The 18,468-nt window shown below is 44.1% G+C and overlaps 1 protein-coding gene across 1 annotated transcript in view; it reads left to right on the top strand.

The window, feature by feature from the left end:
- LOC120026807 (collagen alpha-1(XIV) chain-like) overlaps positions 1–18,468 on the top strand; it is a 75,574-nt gene that overhangs the window by 1,710 nt on the left and 55,396 nt on the right. Inside the window, exons 2-11 of the mRNA XM_038971521.1 lie at positions 6,242–6,394; positions 6,716–6,835; positions 7,112–7,276; positions 7,581–7,757; positions 8,365–8,634; positions 10,295–10,440; positions 12,004–12,133; positions 17,164–17,303; positions 17,663–17,789; positions 18,163–18,302. Coding sequence (XP_038827449.1) covers positions 6,242–6,394; positions 6,716–6,835; positions 7,112–7,276; positions 7,581–7,757; positions 8,365–8,634; positions 10,295–10,440; positions 12,004–12,133; positions 17,164–17,303; positions 17,663–17,789; positions 18,163–18,302 — 1,568 coding nt within the window. The remainder of the gene's footprint in view (positions 1–6,241; positions 6,395–6,715; positions 6,836–7,111; positions 7,277–7,580; positions 7,758–8,364; positions 8,635–10,294; positions 10,441–12,003; positions 12,134–17,163; positions 17,304–17,662; positions 17,790–18,162; positions 18,303–18,468) is intronic.

Here is an 18,468-nt window from a genome sequence, read left to right as displayed (position 1 = left end):
TCCAACGAAAAAAGTATGTACAACTGTTTAATTTGTATATGTTTTGCATGGATTTGATAACTGAAACAACACCTTTTTGATTCAAACAATGTTTAAGTGATGATCTCTACATTGCCTTGATGTTCTGTACGTTCTCTCTCCCCAGAGATAATGAGCAAAACTTCCAGAAGATATCTGTTCACTGAACTCTGAGACTGAATCTGTGTACCACTGCAGCTGTGTGCATGGAATGCTCAACGAGAACAGTGGCATATACAGTGCCTTCAGAAAGTATTCATACCACTTGACTTATTCCACAATTTGATGTGTTACAGCCTGAATTCAAAATCGATTAAATCTATTTTTCTCACCCATCTACTTACAATACCCCATAATGACAAAGTTATTTTTTTCTCACATTTATTGAAAATGAAATACAGAAATGTCTCACTTACATAAGTAGTCACACCCCTGAGTCAAAACTTTGTAGGATCACCTTTGGCAGCGTTTACAGCAGTGAGTCTTTCTGGGTAAGTCTCTAAAGCCTTGTTCAGGCCTTAATGCTCAAATCAGTTTTGTTTTTCAAATCCGTTTTGGACTACTGGCTATCCAAACAGCAAGTTACAAGTGACCAAATCGGATTTGGCTATGCTACTTGTCATAGTAACGGGTGTGTGTACAGTGGTGTAGGTTGATTGGTGGTGGTGCTCATGCTTCCTGTCACTCAGAAGTTATGCAGCGGGGCTTCCTGAGTGGCACTGCATCGCACTGCTAGAGGCATTACTACAGACCTGGGTTCATTCCCGGGTAGTGCCACAACCGGCCGTGGCCGGCAGTCCCATAGGACGGTGCACAATTGTCCGGGTTAGGGGAGGGTTAGGCCGATGGGGCTTTACTTGGCTCATTGCGCTCTAGTGACTCCTTGTGGCGGGCCGAGTGCCTGTGGGCTGACCCCGGTCGCCAGTTGTACGGTGTTTCCTCCGACACATTGGTGCAGCTGGCTTCCGGGTTAAGCTGGCGGGTTTTAAGGTGCGCAGTTAGGTGGTTCATGTTTCGGAGGATGCATGACTCAACCTTCGCCTCTCCTGAGCCTGTTGGGGAGTTGCAGCGATGAGACAAGATGGAAAATTGGGGAGAAAAGGCCACTTTTAAAGCCTCAAAAGGATAAGAGGATCCAACTTTCAAAACGAGTCCTAGCTAGTTAACTATTTAGCTTTCTAGCACATTCACTAATTTGTTTGTAAAAAATTAACAAGCTCTTTAGCTACCACATGTTTTTGTCTAACTGTCAACACAGTAACCTAGCTAGCAAGCAACAAGATATGCCAAATAACAGTCTAAAAACCACTTGAGGGCAAATAATCAGATGGCCAGGAATCAGATTTGTACCTGACCTTCATGGGTGGTTTGAAATGTGTCCAGATTCCATGTGCTTTCTGGCTATTCAGACTGCAGGAAAAGTAACACATTCAAATTGGATATGCAAATAAATAGGATTTGAGTCACTTCAAACTGCCAATGTGAACACGGCATTAGAGCTTTCCACACCTGGATTGTGTAGCATTTGCCCATTATTATTTCCCCAAATTGTCAAGCTCTGTCAATTGGTTGTTGATCATTGCTAGACAACCACATTTAGGTCTTGCCATAGATTTTCAAGTAGATTTAAGTCAAAACAGTAACTCGGCCACTGGAACATTCATTGTCTTCTTGGTAAAAACTCTAGTGTATATTTGGCCATGTGTTTTAAGTTATTGACCTGCTGAAAGGTAAATTAATCTCCCAGTGTCTGGTGGAAAGCAGACTGAACCAGGTTTTCCTCTATGATTTTGCCTGTGCTTAGCTCTATTACGTTTATTTTTTATCCTGAAAAACTCCCCAGTCCTTAACGATTACAAGCATACCGATAACATGATGCAGCCTTCACTATACTTGAACTATGCAGAGTTTTACTCAGTAATGTGTTGTATTGGATTTACCCCATAACTGTCACGTTCCTGACCTTATTTCCTTTATTTTGTCTTTGTTTAGTATGGTCAGGACGTGAGCTGGGTGGGCATTCTATGTTATGTGTTTCTATGTTGGGTTCTTTTCAATTAGCCTGATATGGTTCTCAATCAGGGGCAGGTGTTTTACGTTTCCTCTGATTGAGAACCATATTAAGGTAGGCTGTTCACACTGTTTGTTTGTGAGTGATTGTTGCTGTGTCTGTGTTTGTTGCACCACACGGTACTGTTTCGTTTCGTTCGTTCGTTCTTTCCTGTTCGTGCGTTCATTGTTATATGTTCTCAAGTTCAGGTCTGTTTACGTCGTTTTGTCATTTATCAAGTGTGCTTCGTGTTCGTCTTTCTTTAAATAAATCATTATGTCTTCATACCTCGCTGCATATTGGTCCGATCCTTGCTCCTCCTCAGACGAGGAGGAGAACGACCGTTACAAAATCACCCACCAACCAAGGACCAAGCAGCGTGGGAAAAAGCAGCAGCAGCGATCGCAGGATTTCTGGACATGGGAGGAAATTCTGGACGGTAAGGGACCCTGGGCACAACCTGGAGAATATCGCCGCCCTCGTGAAGAGCTGGAGGCAGCTAAAGCCGAGAGACGGTGGTATGAGGAGGCAGCACGGAAGCGAAGCTGGAAGCCTGTGAGTCAAGCCCAAAAATTTCTTGGGGGGGGGGGGCTACAAGGGAGTGTGGCGAAGTCAGGTAGGAGACCTGCGCCAACTCCCCGAGCTTACCGTGGAGAGCGAAAGTACGGGCAGACACCGTGTTATGCGGTAAAGCGCACGGTGTCTCCTGTACGTGTGCTTAGCCCGGTGCGGGTTATTCCACCTCCCCGCACTGGCCGGGCTAGATTGAGCATTGAGCCAGGTGCCATGAAGCCGGCTCAACGCGTCTGGTCTCCAGTGCGTCTCCTCGGTTCGGCACCAGCCTTACGCATGGTGTCCCCGGTTCGCCAACACAGCCCAGTGCGGGTTATTCCACCTCCCCGCACTGGTCGGGCTACGGGGAGCATTCAACCAGGTAAGGTTGGGCAGGCTCGGTGCTCAAGGGAGCCAGTACGCCTGCACGGTCCGGTATATCCGGCGCCACCTCCCCGCCCCAGCCCAGTACTACCAGTGCCAACACCACGCACCAGGCTTCCAGTGTGTCTCCAGAGCCCTGTTCCTCCTCCACGCACTCGCCCTGTGGTGCGTGTCTCCAGCCCAGTACCACCAGTTCCGGCACCACGCACCAAGCCTCCTGTGCGTCTCCAGAGTCCTGTGCGCCCTGTTGCTGCTCCCCGCACTAGCCTTAAGGTGCGTGTCCTTAGCCCGGTACCACCAGTTCCGGCACCACGCACCAGGCCTACTGTGCGCCTCAGCCGGCCAGAGCTTGCACTGCCCGTCTGCCCAGAGCCGCCTGCACTGCCCGTCTGCCCAGAGCCGCCTGCACCGCCCGTCTGCCCAGAGCCGCCTGAACCGCCCGTCTGCCCTGAGCCTTCAGAGCCGCCCGTCTGTCCTGAGCCTTCAGAGCCGCCCGTCTGTCCTGAGCCGCTAGAGCCGTCCGTCAGTCAGGAGCCGCCAGAGCCGTCCGCCAGACAGGAGCCGCCAGAGCCGCCCGCCAGACAGGAGCAGCCAGAGCCGCCCGCCAGACAGGAGCAGCCAGAGCCGTCAGCCAGCCATGACCAGCCAGAGCCGTCAGCCAGCCATGACCAGCAAGAGCCGTCAGCCAGCCATGACCTGCCAGAGCCGTCAGCCAGTCTGGAGCTGCCCCTCGGTCCGGAGCTGCCCCTCAGTCCGGTGCTGCCCCTCAGTCCGGTGCTGCCCCTTAATCCAGTGGGGTTAATATGGAGGGTGGCCGTTAGGAGGAGGCCACGGAAGCGGGGATTGACTATGGTGGGGTGGGGACAACGTCCAGAGCCAGAGCCACCACCGTGGACAGATGCCCACCCAGACCCTCCCCTATAGGTTCAGGTTTTGCGGCCGGAGTCCGCACCTGGGGGGGGGGGGGGGGGGGGGTGGGGGTGTACTGTCACGTTCCTGACCTTATTTCCTTTATTTTGTCTTTGTTTAGTATGGTCAGGACGTGAGCTGGTTGGGCATTCTATGTTATGTGTTTCTATGTTGGGTTCTTTTCAATTAGCCTGATATGGTTCTCAATCAGGGGCAGGTGTTTTATGTTTCCTCTGATTGAGAACCATATTAAGGTAGGCTGTTCACACTGTTTGTTTGTGGGTGATTGTTGCTGTGTCTGTGTTTGTTGCACCACACGGTACTGTTTCGTTTCGTTCGTTCTTTCCTGTTCGTGCGTTCATTGTTATATGTTCTCAAGTTCAGGTCTGTTTACGTCGTTTTGTTGTTTTGTCATTTATCAAGTGTGCTTCGTGTTCGTCTTTCTTTAAATAAATCATTATGTCTTCATACCTCGCTGCATATTGGTCCGATCCTTGCTCCTCCTCAGACGAGGAGAACGACCGTTACAATAACACTTTATATTCAGGACAAAAGTCATTTTTGTCAGTATTACTTTAGTGCCTTGTTACAAACAGGATGCATGTTTTGGAATATTTTTATTCCGTATAAGTCTTCTTTCTTTTCACTGTCAATTAGGTTAGTTTTGTAGAGTAACTATACTGTTGTTGATCAATCCTTTTTTTCCCTATCACAGCCATTGTTTAACTAACTATTTTAAAGTCACCATTGGCCTCATGGTGAAATCAATGAGTGGTTTTCTTAATTTCCGGTAACTTAGTTAGGAATTACACCTGTATCTTTGTAGTGACTGGGTGTTATGATACACCATCCAAAGTGTGAATAATAACTTCACCATGCTCAAAGGGATATTCAATGTCTGCTTTTATTTATTTTTTACCCATCTACCAATAGGTGCCTTTCTTTGCGAGGCATTGGAAACCTTCCTGGTCTTTGTGGTTGAAATTCACTGCTCGACTGAGGGACCTTACAGATAATTGTATGTGTGGGGTACAGCGATGAGGTAGTCATTAAAAAAATCATGTTAAACACTATTATTGCACACAGATTGAGTCCATGGAACTTATTATGTGACTTGTTAAGCACGTTTTTACTCCTGACCTTGTTTAGGCTTGACATAACAAAGGGGTTGAATACTTATTGACTCAAGACATTTAAGCTTTTCTTTTCTAATCAAATTTGTAAAAAAAAAAAAAAAAAAAAAACATAAATACACTTTGAAATGATGGGGTATTGTTTGTAGGCCAGTGACAAAATAAATCTAAATTTAATCAATTTTCAAATTCAGGCTGTAACAACAAAATGTGGAAAAGGTAAAGGGGTGTGAATACTTTCTGAAGGCACTATACCACCTACAGCTCATTCAGAATCTGACATCAATCATTGTAATCCACCATAAAGGGTTATGGAATGTTGGATCACTTTTACAGTATTTTGCTTTTAATCAATAAACTGCTGCCCTTTTCTTATTTGTGTCTTTGCTGGTCACACAATTTCACAATTTTCACACACACACACCAATTGGTATAGGAGAAATATACTGTACAAAACAATTATAATCTTGATTCCGGGTATATTATTTATTGCGTAGACTGAAAGTCTGACAGTTTTCTGAACTGTGAAAGTCAAGAGTTTTTTCCTGAACTTAAGAGACATAAGCATATTCAATGCAGGTTTGTGCATATCCTGCAGAAACCTTCTGAATCCACACAGGGAGTTCTGGGTCAATGCTTTTCCCTCACACTGAGTGTGTTGGATCAGGATAATAGCGCATTGCTGTCATGTCTGTTTGTGCTCTAATGACAGCCCTGTCTCTACTTTAATGGATTGGCACAGATTGTGAGAGGAGGCATAATGAGATATATTATTATGTGAAAGGCTATGTAGCATAGTGTTGAAATAAAATGTCACCTAATTAAGGCATATTTTCTTTCATTGACTGGGTGTATTCGTAAGCACCAGAATAATTTAGCATTAATTATACTCTAAATTGTCCTTCAGGGAATGTTGTGGGAAGATGGTTTGAACTGAATTAACAAATGCTTTGGACCTAAGCTGCACTTCAAATAATGAAAAACTAATTTAAAAAAAATCATGATAACATTTTAATTGTTTGATTCAGTTTACCTCTATTTGATAAGTTACTCTCTTCGGTGACCTTACTTCCCCTTTTATGCGACAGTAGTGGTGTGTTGTGCATTCTTGTGTTTTATCTAGGCTAATGTTTTAATGCTTTGTCATTAGTATGTTGGTATAAACATATTTGGTCTGTATTTCTTTCCTTTACAGAGCAGTTCATGTGTAAGACCCCGGCCATAGCGGATATTGTGATCCTGGTGGACGGATCATGGAGTATCGGACGGATAAACTTCCGTCTGGTCCGCATGTTCCTGGAGAATCTGGTTAGCGCCTTCCATGTGGAGTTTGACAAGACACGGATAGGTAAGGAAACAATCTGTCATCTATTTTACTGGTTTCTTTATCATCATCATCATCGGTGATGTTTGTTCCCTATCATTGTCATTATCATTATAATTATGAGAAAGCAGTATTGCTAAAGCGCTCATGATTAGATGGTGATAGCCAATTAGCCATATGGCCATGGCCATATCCTGTCTATTCCACCCACTGGAGTCACAGGTACTGTAGTTTCTGTGTTGTTGTGTTGCTGTGTTTCATCTGGGTAATAAATGATTATCGTCAGTACAATAATGGAGTGTGAAAGTGTGTTGAGAGAAGCTCATAGTGTTACCCTGTGCACAGGTCTGGCCCAGTACAGTGGTGACCCCAGGATTGAGTGGCACCTGAACACTTTCACCACCAAAGAAGCAGTCATCGACGCTGTGAAGAACCTGCCCTACAAAGGGGGGAACACACTGACGGGTACTAGAAAATAATCCTTTCGTACTCTGTACTCTGTAATACTACTTAACTCCACATAATACACATTACACACCCGGCACAAATTACATTCATTATGTTATTCTACCACATTGTATTAGATGTCCCGATAACATGATTCATCTGTTTTCCATGACATTTTGAGATTTAGACAGGTAACCCAATAATCTAACAAAGATGCTAATACTGTATGTGACACTCCTCAACAACTGCTGTGTATGCAGGAGTTAGACAGTATGCTGATCTTTTTCTCTCTAGGTCTTGCATTAACGTACATCCTGGAGAACAGTTATAAACCTGAGTCCGGATCCCGGGCCGGCGTTCCCAAAATTGGAATCCTGATCACAGATGGGAAGTCTCAAGACGATGTCAAACCCCCGGCTCAGAGTCTGAGAGAGGCGGGAATAGAGCTGTTTGCCATTGGTATGAGACAAAGCCTCATCTTAGTTCTCTCTAAATGCTCATATATTTCTGTAGTTAAAGGGATGCAGATGCACTTTTCTTGACAGATGGAGGACATTTTTTCACCTTCAACATTTATATTTAGGAAAACTGGTTTGAGTGTGAAGCCACGTGTTCTGACACCTGTTCAGTGTAGTGATATGTAATCTAGAGATGTCTCATTCTACTCAGCTTTCCCTCTCTTAATGTCGGTATCTCTCTCTCTCACGCGCTCTCTCTCTCCCCCTTTTCCTCCTTCACGCTCTCTACCTCTTTCTCTGCAAAGGTGTGAAGAACGCCGATGAGAAAGAGCTGAAGGCCATCGGCTCGCCTCCAGAGGAGACGCATGTCTACAACGTGGCCGACTTCAGCGCCATGAGCTCTATCGTGGAGCGTCTGACCAGGACCGTCTGCGACCGGGTCGAACAGCTCGACAAGGCCATCAAAGGTGAGTCCGATTCAAGTAGAGTAGTAGATTCAGAAAAGAGAATTGAGAAGGTTAAATCCAGACCTGGGTTCAAGTACATGTGTATTTCAGTATCTGGTATTTAAAATCTGTGGTTATGAGTATTTTCAAATGCACAACCCAAAACAAGTACTTCCATTTGAGTCATTAATTGAATGGTTATTTGTAAAAACCAAATAGTCTACCAAATTGTATTTGACAGTATTTTCAAATACTTATTTCAAATACTATTTTCAAATACCCGGGTTAAATGCATGGGAGTGTATTTGAGTATTTTCAAATACTTTTCAAGTTTATTTCCAAATACATTAAAATATTCAACTACTTGTCTTTTCAACAAACATCTATCTGAATACCTACTTCGAATGTATGTGAAAGTAATTAAGATATTTGAAACAGTATTTGAACCCAGGTCTGGTTACATCACAGGTGAGCATTATAGACATTTAGTCATATAGTATCCCTTTTTACAAACAAACAGTGTTTGAAATGTGTCACTTCAGTCATTTTGGAAAAATCCACATGAAAGCAAACAAATCCATCCTCTCACCCTTTCTCTTTCTTCACACACCCTACATCCTCTCAGGCGACAGAGGCCCAGAAGTCACCATGGCCTCTCCCAGAGACCTGGTGACCTCAGAGGTGACAGCCAGGAGTTTCCGGGTGTCGTGGACCCACGCCCCAGGGACGGTGGAGAAGTATCGGGTGGTGTACTACCCTGCCAGCGGGGGCCAGCCCGAGGAGAAGATGGTGCAGGGCACAGTGGACACGGTGGTGCTCAACTACCTCCTCTCCCTGACTGAGTACCAGATGGCCGTGTTCGCCATCTACGCCAGCTCAGCTAGCGAGGCCCTCCGAGGCAGTGCCACCACATGTAAGTCTAGTTACAAAACTGAATCTCATCTGATTTAGTGAGGGATAGAAGTTGATGAAGGACAATGAAATCCCCCTTGGATATCTGTGAATACTAAGTACACAATTGACCTTAAAGGGGTTAAAGGGGGTGGTGAGTAACCTACCGCTGTCAGACTGACATACAGATGGAGGGAGAAGAAAGACAATTTACGCCATCCAGTGATGCTGTAAATGCTCTCACTTTTGGAGGGCTTAAGTATCCCTTATTGCATTTAGGCCTATATTTATGTATTTCTATAGACCGGTAATTTAAAGGAGGGGATGTGGCCACTCTCGGCCAAACAGGTTAATGGAAATGAAGATTACTTTACTGTGTGAATTATGAGTTATGCCTGTTGATTTAATTGTTTACAATTTTACTTTTGTTTCTCCATTTACCATGTTACAAAACTGGTTAGCAAACCTACTCTCTTAGAAAAAAGGGTTCCAAAAGGGTTCTTTAGCTGTCCCCATAGGAGAACCCTTTGAAAAACACTTTTTGGTTTCAGGTAGAACCCTTTTGGGTTCCATGTAGAACGCTCTGTGAAAGGGTTCTTCATGGAACCCAAAAGGGTTCTACCTGGAACCCAAAAGGGTTCTACCTGGAACCAGAAGGGTTATGCCTGGAACCAGAAGGGTTATGCCTGGAACCAAAAAGGTTATACCTGGAACCAAAAGGGTTATACCTGGAACCAAAAAGGGTTATACCTGGAACCAAAAAGGGTTTTCAAAGGGTTATCCTATGGGGACAGCTGAAGAACCATTTTAGGTTCTGGATAGCACCTTATTTATAAACTCTGGCCAATCAAGGGAAGCTAGGACATACTAACAAGTCTGTAACCTTTGAGTCGAGGTAAGCGAACATGGTGTTTTATGTCTTTGTCCCTAGTGGAGACAGCATAGCCTACTCACCAGGGTCCAGGGAGAGCTCAGTTGGGACTCTGTAGTCGGCCAGCCCAAGCAGGTTATTATGTTCAAATGGTGACAAAGATAATAGTTTACTAAAAGAAAAACAAAAAGGCATGCCAAACTAAGGAAAAGGATTCAGACACAAATGGTAAAACCCTTCCTGGTCAGGAGGCCACTCTCAATCAGCGTCTCAGCTAGGTAATCACTCCCACCTGTGAGCAATCACTCCCTACCGGCACTCCAAGCACCTGGCAAGGCTGCTGCTGGGATGTGAAGAGGGAAAATGGACTGCTAACTGTGTCCTAACCTCCTCCCTACCTCTAACCCCTGATTAGACAGAACAGGGCTGGAGCAAAAACCTGCATATGCAGTAGGTAAACATTCATTGTTAGTCTGCACCTGTTGTTTACAAAGCATGTGATGAATAAAATGTGATTTTATTTGAGCTCTCCATAAGGAGGATTTGCTAACCCTGGTCTACTGGTTTAAGTCATGTCCTAGTCTTAACCCTGCGTGAACTGTGTGTGACCTCTGTGTGACCCATAGAAATAAAATTACTAGAACAGGCTAAAGCCCCTCTGACCTCAGCAATTTGACTGCACCCTCATGGGTACACTCAATTTGACTGATATGGAATTGTAATCCTGAACGTTGACTTGAATGTTGTTGCCTGTTCTAGTAATTCTATGGTGTGACCCATGTATGACCTATGTGACCCTTGTGTGTTACAGTGGCCCTGCCCATGGTGAACAACCTGGAGCTGTTTGACATCACCCACAACACCATGAGGGCCCGCTGGAGGGTCGCAGAGGGGGCTTCTGGCTACATGATCCTCTATGCCCCACTGACCGAGGGAAACGACGCCGATGAGAAGGAGGTGAAAAAAAGGAGACAGAAGGGAGGATAGAGAAAGGAGGATGAGAAAATGAGAGGGAAGAGGAATGAGATGGTAAAATAAAGACAGTGGGTAGGAGAAAAGACTGTCAAAAATAAAAGGAGAGAAGACAGATGGAGAGAGAAGAGGATGTAAGAAAGAGTGGTTACATTTAAATACAGAGGAAAGTAAAGAAGTAGTAAGAGAGGGAATTTAGACTCACTCTTAGAATACACTCTAACTCAGTGGTCACCAACCTTTTCTCAGTCAAAATGCAAGCCGAGATTTACCGCTCCAATTATTTTCTTTACATTACTTAAAAAACGTAACCCTATGCAACATTAACCAACTAAAAACAGTTTTGTAGGAATGAGGTTTGTGCAGTAGACTATAGGCCCAATACATTATCACTGCATATTGACTATACTTGAATTGCCCTGCCAATGTTGTTCTTCTCAGACATTTGGAAATTATCTAAAATAAATTGTAGGTATATGATCACACTGGTAATAGATAATGTGTTTTATTACTTGTGAGGCACAGCTTAGTGAGGAAGTAGCAGGCATTTTATGGCTTATAAAACTGTTGAACAAAGTGTTGACAGTGCTGAATACCAACTTAATCATGAACTTAGTCATAAAGACAGCAAGTCTCTAGTCATGATTTTAAAAGTTTAGAAATCTCACATGATCAACATCGCTGTGCGTTCGATGCTTCTTTTTACAGTCTATGGTGCAAGGAAACTGTGCAGACACAGTGATCTGAGCTATCTGATTGGCCAGGTGTAGGCCTATAGGTGCACTTGCTTTACTCTCTGGGCCTGCCAGGTAGGCGGAGTTCTACCTTCAGACACATGAAATGGTTCATAACCTTTTTCTCTTGCTAGGGCTGCTGAATCAAGTGCACCTACCACCAACAGCACAAAACAAAGAAAAAAATAGGAACGCAAGGCTTTATCGTTGTTTTTTTTACAGAAATGTTTGGTGATCGACTAGGAATGGCTTGGAGATCGATCAGTTGGTGACCACTGCTCTAACTAGTGCAATGGAAAGGGGGGAGGTGAGATGGAGAGAGAAGTTCTGCCACCCAACAAATTCCACCCATCCTGTTAGTGCTCATTAAAAAATAACACTCTCCAGGCACAGTCATCAGTTCAGGTTCACAGTTTCACTTGCTCAGCCTGTAGGGGCACAACACTTGAATCCTTTTTCAAATAAAGTTACACTGGCTGTTGTCGATCGATTCAGACAGGTTTTAAGTGCATATCTCGGTTGTTTAGTTAAATGCTGCAGCCTCTAGCTAGATTAGCATAAAACAAAAGTAATTCTAGGGCAGAATGCTCCATTCTCTAAAAACCAGGAAAAGCAGTTATTTCACACTCTTATGTATCACGTCTGGCTGGCTGGCTCGCTGCCACTTTATCTGGCTGTCTGACCGCCTTGCCCTCGTCTGTTTGATGCTTGATTCTGTCTCCATCAACCCCCTGTATATATCTTGCTCCTTTGCAAACTTCTCTGAGTACCTGTCTGTCACCTCGTCTAAGGTCTCTGATGAATGTTTGTACAGGTGAAAGTGGCTGAGACCGTGAACGAAGTGGAACTGGAGAACCTGACCCCAGACACAGAGTACACAGTGACCGTGTACGCCATGTACGGAGAGGAGGCCAGTGATCCTATGACCAGTCAGGAGACCACGCGTGAGTAACCGCCCCATACACTCGTACTCATGCACGTGCATGCACAGATTCACACACGCATGCATAAGCAGGCACACACACACACATACACACACATGAGAATTCCAGAAACACTGAGCTACCCGTAAGAAAACAGGTGTGTCGCTTGTAACAACATTAGTAGATAAAGCTGTCGTAATGACCATCGTAATGTTTGGAGGAAAAAGGGGGAGGCTTGCAAGCCGAAGAACACCATTCCAACCGTGAAGCACGGGGGTGGCAGCATCATGTTGTGGGGGTTCTTTGCTGCAGGAGGGACTGGTGCACTTCACAAAATAGATGGCATCATGAGGAAGGAAAATTAGGTGGATATATTGAAGCAACATCTCAAGACATCAGGAAGTTACAGCTTGGTCGCAAATGGGTCTAAAGCTTGGTCCAAATGGACAATGACCCCAAGCATACTTCCAAAGTTGTGGCAAAATGGCTTAAGGACAACAAAGTCAAGGTATTGGAGTGGCCATCACAAAGACCGGACCTCAATCCCATAGAAGATTTGTGGGCAGAACTGAAAAAGCATGTGCGAGCAAGGAGGCCTGCAAACCTGATTCAGTTACACCAGCTCTGTCAGGAGGAATGAGCCAAAATTCACCCAATTTATTGTGGGAAGCTTGTGGAAGGCTACCCAAAACGTTTGACCCAAGTGAAACAATTTCAAGGCAATGCTACCAAATACTAATTGAGTCTATGTAAACTTCTGACACATTCCTAAAATAAAGTGGTGATCCTAATTGACCTAAGACAGGGAATTTTTACTTGGATTAAATGTCAGGAATTGTGAAAAACTGAGTTTAAATGTATTTGGCTAAGGTGTATGTAAACTTCCGACTTCAACTGTATGTGTCGTTCCACGAAATGAGCGCCTTTTGCGTCCCTTTGGTATTTTAAGTAGAAATTGTGCACCCATATTACATTTTACAAAACTGTTATATATATAAAAAAAAGAAATTGTTGAATTTTTACCCCCTTTTTCGTGGTTTCCAATTGTTAGTAATTACTATCTTGTCTCATCGCTACAACTCCCGTACGGGCTCGGGAGAGACGAAGGTCGAAAGCCATGCGTCCTCCGAAACACAACCCAACCAAGCCGCACTGCTTCTCAACACAGCGCGCATCCAACCCGGAAGCCAGCCACACCAATGTGTCGGAGGAAACACCGTGCACCTGGCAACCTTGGCAGGCCAGGTGCGCGTACTGCACCTGGCCCGCCACAGGAGTCGCTGGTGCGCGATGGGACAAGGATATCCCTACCGGCCAAACCCTCCCTAACCCGGACGACGCTAGGCCAATTGTGCGTCGCCCCACAGACCTGGGCGCGAACCCAGAATCTCTGGTGGCACAGCTAGCGCTGCGATGCAGTGCCCTAGACCACTGCGCCACCCGGGAGGCCCACAAAACTGTTATATTAAATGAAGTGTCCTTTAATATAGACCACATGGAGAATTCAATCAATCAGATTTTTTTATATGAATAAAGACTTGCTAAAGTGCCAATATTCAGCATTCTGACATGTCCCTCCATGCACCCTCTGTCACTTCTAGGAAGATGTAAACCCACTTAACACCAGAATTCCTCCACGTTTCACCATCATTGTAAAGCCCTAGATATTTTGTTGATTTGACAAAGTCATTTCTGAAGACTATTATTTATTTAATGTGATTAGTGATTCATTTACGTGTGCCCTTCATTTCAACCCTGTTACGTGAACTGAAGTCTCGTTTTAATATTGTGAAACTATTCCTTAATTTTGTGTGTTAAAGGAGGTGAGCTGGATCTATTGTTTTTGTCAATTTTTTTGTGTTTTGTGGTGGAAAACAGCCGGTCGAGCATAACACATCAACCCTAGATAGACTGGCAAGAAATGTTTTAACAATTTCATTTGTTTTGTAAAACTTACATTCAATTGCCACTCCCTGTTTCACACATCAAGTTTCCATTCCACCTGTCACAATAGGATTTATGGCTGAGTTAAGATGAAATTGTCAACCTTGTTACGGTCAACCCAGTTACATTATTTGGCACTTAATAGGCACTTACTATAGTCATTTTTTGTATGTAACCTCTTGAGATGGGAAAACATGTTTTTTATTAAGTTGAACATGTGCTCTTTATGACAGAATGTTAAAATATAGTATAATCAAACGTTTTTTTTGGACCAAGTTATACTTCTCAAAAGGCACGGAATTGGTGGAACGACCCATACAGAGACTTAAAAACAGTTTAGAAAGTAGTTGTCCTTACACGTTTTGTCTGTTTTAAGGCTACAGGATAGTGCCTTAAAGGGATAGTTCACTCAAAATAAAACTTTGTTGGATGTGGTGTAGATCCAGCCTATATGTCTCAATCCTAATAGAATGGGAAAGATAAACACTGTCTTAAACACTGTTAGAATTGAGGTACGTAACATGATCTAAATAACATATTGTGTATTCTCAACTCATCTCAACATCTGTCCTATGTCCCACTGTTCAGCAGCCTGATGAACAGTGGGGTGAACAGTGGGGACCCTTAATCTCCTTCCAGAGGACAGCGCCTCGAAACATTGGGCAAGATTGTTGGTGGGGTCCTCTCTGATGCGCTTGGCATTGGCCCTTGCACATTTATCGTAGAGGCCCTGAAGCCCCTTGCACTGCAGCCCGCAGAGCTTGGAACCCAGGTTCATAGTCTTCCGGGGGACACCTTTATGAGCCACTGACAGCCCTCTGTACCAGACCAGGAACAGAAAGTCAGCACACTCTCTATATGACAAGTGTAGTAGTTGGAGAGTTTCCGGGTGTTGACATTTCAGTTGTCTCAGTCTGCGCAGGAGTTGTTGCCACTTTTTATTGATGTTCTGGGTGTTGGCATTAAACGAGAGTGTGCTGTCCATGATGATTCCCAGCCACTGGGGAAAAACTGTTTGAATCAATGTTGTTTCCACGTCATTTCAACCCAAAAATGCAATGTGATGACGTTGAATCAACGTGGAAAACTGATTGGATTTGAGAAAAGTCATCAACGTAAGGGAATTTCATATTTTTTTCACACTACTTTTAATCTAAATCCAATGACATAGTGAAACTTGTTATTGATTTGACATTGAATTCACACTAGTTGACAATTCAACCAAATGTACATCAAAACTAGACACTGAACTGACTTATGTGCCCAGTGGCCAGGTAAACTCCCCACTCTCTCTACCTGTTTAGCACCCAGGACTAGGTGGCTCACTGGGTCTGCCTTCCTCCTGAAATCAATGAGCAATTATTTTGTTTTGTTGATGTTGAGTGTGAGTGTGAGGTAGTTGTTATTGCACCAGTCATGAACCCTGTTTACTTCTGTTGGGAAATGCAGTCATCTGAGAGGTCGACAAGGGCGCTGTCACCTACATATTTCACTGCCAAGCAGTCCCTGTCGGTGACACTCAGGTCATTGGTGTATATGGAGAATAAGACTGGAGAGATGCTAGTTCCTTGGGTGGAACCGGTAGATGAACACAGAGGAAGGGATGTTGTGTTGTTGAACTTGGCATACTGCCCCCTGTTCAGCAGGAAGACCAGCACCCGCAAGGTAATGCTGGGGTCAATCTATAGGTAGGAGAGAAGGTGAGGCTGCATGCAGTTAAAAGCAGAGTAGAAGTCTAGGAAAAGGATGCACACATAAGAGTGAGCCCTCTCCAGGTGTGTCATGGCACTGTGCAACAACGTCAGGACTGCATCCTCCACTGAACTGCTCTTCCTGTATGCAAACTGCATTGGAATACACTACCGTTCAAAAGTTTGGGGTCACTTAGAAATGTCCTGTTTTTTGAAAGAAAAGCACATTTTTTGTCCATTAAAATAACATCAAATTGATCAGAAATACAGTGTAGACATTGTTAATGTTGTAAATGACTATTGTAGCTGGAAACTGCAGATTTTTTATGGAATATATACATAGGCGTACAGATGCCCATTATCAGCAACCATCACTCCTGTGTTCCAATGGCACGTTGTTTTAGCTGATCCAAGATTATAATTTTAAAAGGATAATTGATCATTAGAAAACCCTTTTGCAATTATGTTAGCACAGCTGAAAACTGTTGTCCGATTAAAGAAGCAATAAAACTGGCCTTCTTTAGACTAGTTGAGTATCTGGAGCATCAGCATTTGTGGGTTCAGTTACAGGCTCAAAACGGCCAGAAACAAAGAACTTTCTTCTGAAACTCATCAGTCTATTCTTGTTCTGAGAAATGAAGGCTATTCCATGTGAGAAATTGCCAAGAAACTGAAGATCTCGTACAACGCTGTGTACTACTCCCTTCACAGGACAGAGAAAACTGGCTCTAACCAGAATAGAAAGAGGAGTGGGAGGCCCCGGTGCACAACTGAGCAAGAGGACAAGTACATTAGAGTGTCTAGTTTGAGAAACAGACGCCTCACAAGTCCTCAACTGGCAGCTTCATTAAATAGTACCCGCAAAATACCAGTCTCAATGTCAACAGTGAAGAGGTGACTCCGGATGCTGGCCTTCTAGGATGTTATTTTAATGGACAAAAAATGTGCTTTTCTTTCAAAAACAAGGACATATTTAAGTGACCCCAAACTTTTGAATGGTAGTGTAGATCCTTGCCAAACTTTAAAACCTTTCTCTCCAACTTTATTTCCAATTCCCTCATGAACCCAGTTCACCTTCACTGCATTATTTTCATGCTCCCTGCGTCTAAAACTAAACGCTGACCCTGATTTAAATTAAGGTGAATGAAGCACAGCAAGAAAATCCAGGGAGTAATTCTAAGCAGGACTTCTAGCCCTACCTAAAGTAAAGCTCCTTGTTAAATTTTAACTTTGCCAGAGTTTTGAGCGCAAAAGGCCATTCTTCTGCCCTTTTGTTCCTCGGAGAGGAACTCTCCAACAAAAAGAGTCATGTCATGCACCGGCGGGAGGGTGACTCAGGTTCTTGCGTTTAATTGGAACCGTATTAGGGTTGACCTGTGAGCCGTGTTCCTGTTCTCTGCCCCCCTCTTCTCCCAGTACCCCTGACCCCGGCGCGGAACCTGCGCTTCTCCAACGTCGACCACAGCTCGGCCAGACTCACCTGGGAGGCGACGTCCAAGAAGGCCAACGGTTACCGCATCATGTACGTCAAGACCAATGGAGTGCAGACCAATGAGGTTAGTGCTCACGGCACTTGGCCAATAATGTAGCTGGACTTTAAGCCCATGAATAGATGGGCACATTAACACAATTAATGTGTTAATGTTAATGTCGCAGACTTTCCCCCTAAATAAATAACTTTCAAAAAACAGTTAGCATCTTGCTAACATATAAACCTTATAGAATGTGATATATAATCTGATATATGATTTTGCCTGATGTATAGAAAAGTAGGCATCACTAGAAGGATACCACCTTTATGAGATGAGATAAATGCAATAAAGAAATATATTTATATACAGTATATATGTTTTATTGTCACATAGAGGGACTCACACTGACCGTTAACCCTGACCTCTCTCTTCGGTGGCCGTAGATGGACGTTGGCCGCATCACCACCCTGTTGCTAAGGAACCTGACGTCATTGACCGAGTACACGGTGGCCATCTTTGCTATCTATGACGAGGGCCAGGCAGAGCCCTTGACTGACAGCTTCACCACTAGTAAGACTGCCTCTACTTGTATAAGCAATGATATTGGCAGCTCTTGGCTTTCAACAACAGCCTTTATAATACAAAAAAGGCCATACATGCTGTGGCTTGTAGAAGGTGCCATAGAAATATAATTACTAAAACGGACGTTACCATTCAATTCAACGTTCCGTGATGGATGGGCATTCTGGAAAGTGCTACCAAATTATCTAGCTGCATTTGAAGAGGAAACACTGATGTAAGTCATGAACACTTTCTTACATGTGATAAAGTGTATCTAAAAGAGAGTGCTGACTGAATATGACCACTCATATGTGGGATGCCAAAATGATGTGGAACTCCTTCCATTATTTTGAGGCTTCTTAACCCTTTGTGTCTAAACCAGAGACGGTCCCAGAGCCTCTGAACCTGAGGAGCAGTGAAGTCTCCACAGAGAGCTTCAGGATCACCTGGGAACACTCAGCCCACGACGTGGTCCTTTACAGACTCACATGGACCCCCATCAGAGGAGGAGACACTAAAGAGGTCTGTGTCTGGCTGTCTTATCTAGCTGACTGACTGACTGACTGACTGACTGACTGACTGGCTGGCTGGCTGGCTGGTTGAATGGATGTACAGTTCTCTTTCTGTCTGTTACTGCAATTATGTTTCATTCTGGTGTCTCACATCAGCTAAAGAATCTATGACTGCA

This window comes from Salvelinus namaycush, chromosome 32, assembly GCF_016432855.1.
Source record: "Salvelinus namaycush isolate Seneca chromosome 32, SaNama_1.0, whole genome shotgun sequence".
NCBI classification, from domain to species: domain Eukaryota; kingdom Metazoa; phylum Chordata; class Actinopteri; order Salmoniformes; family Salmonidae; genus Salvelinus; species Salvelinus namaycush.
This window is presented reverse-complemented; position numbering and strand designations above follow the sequence as displayed.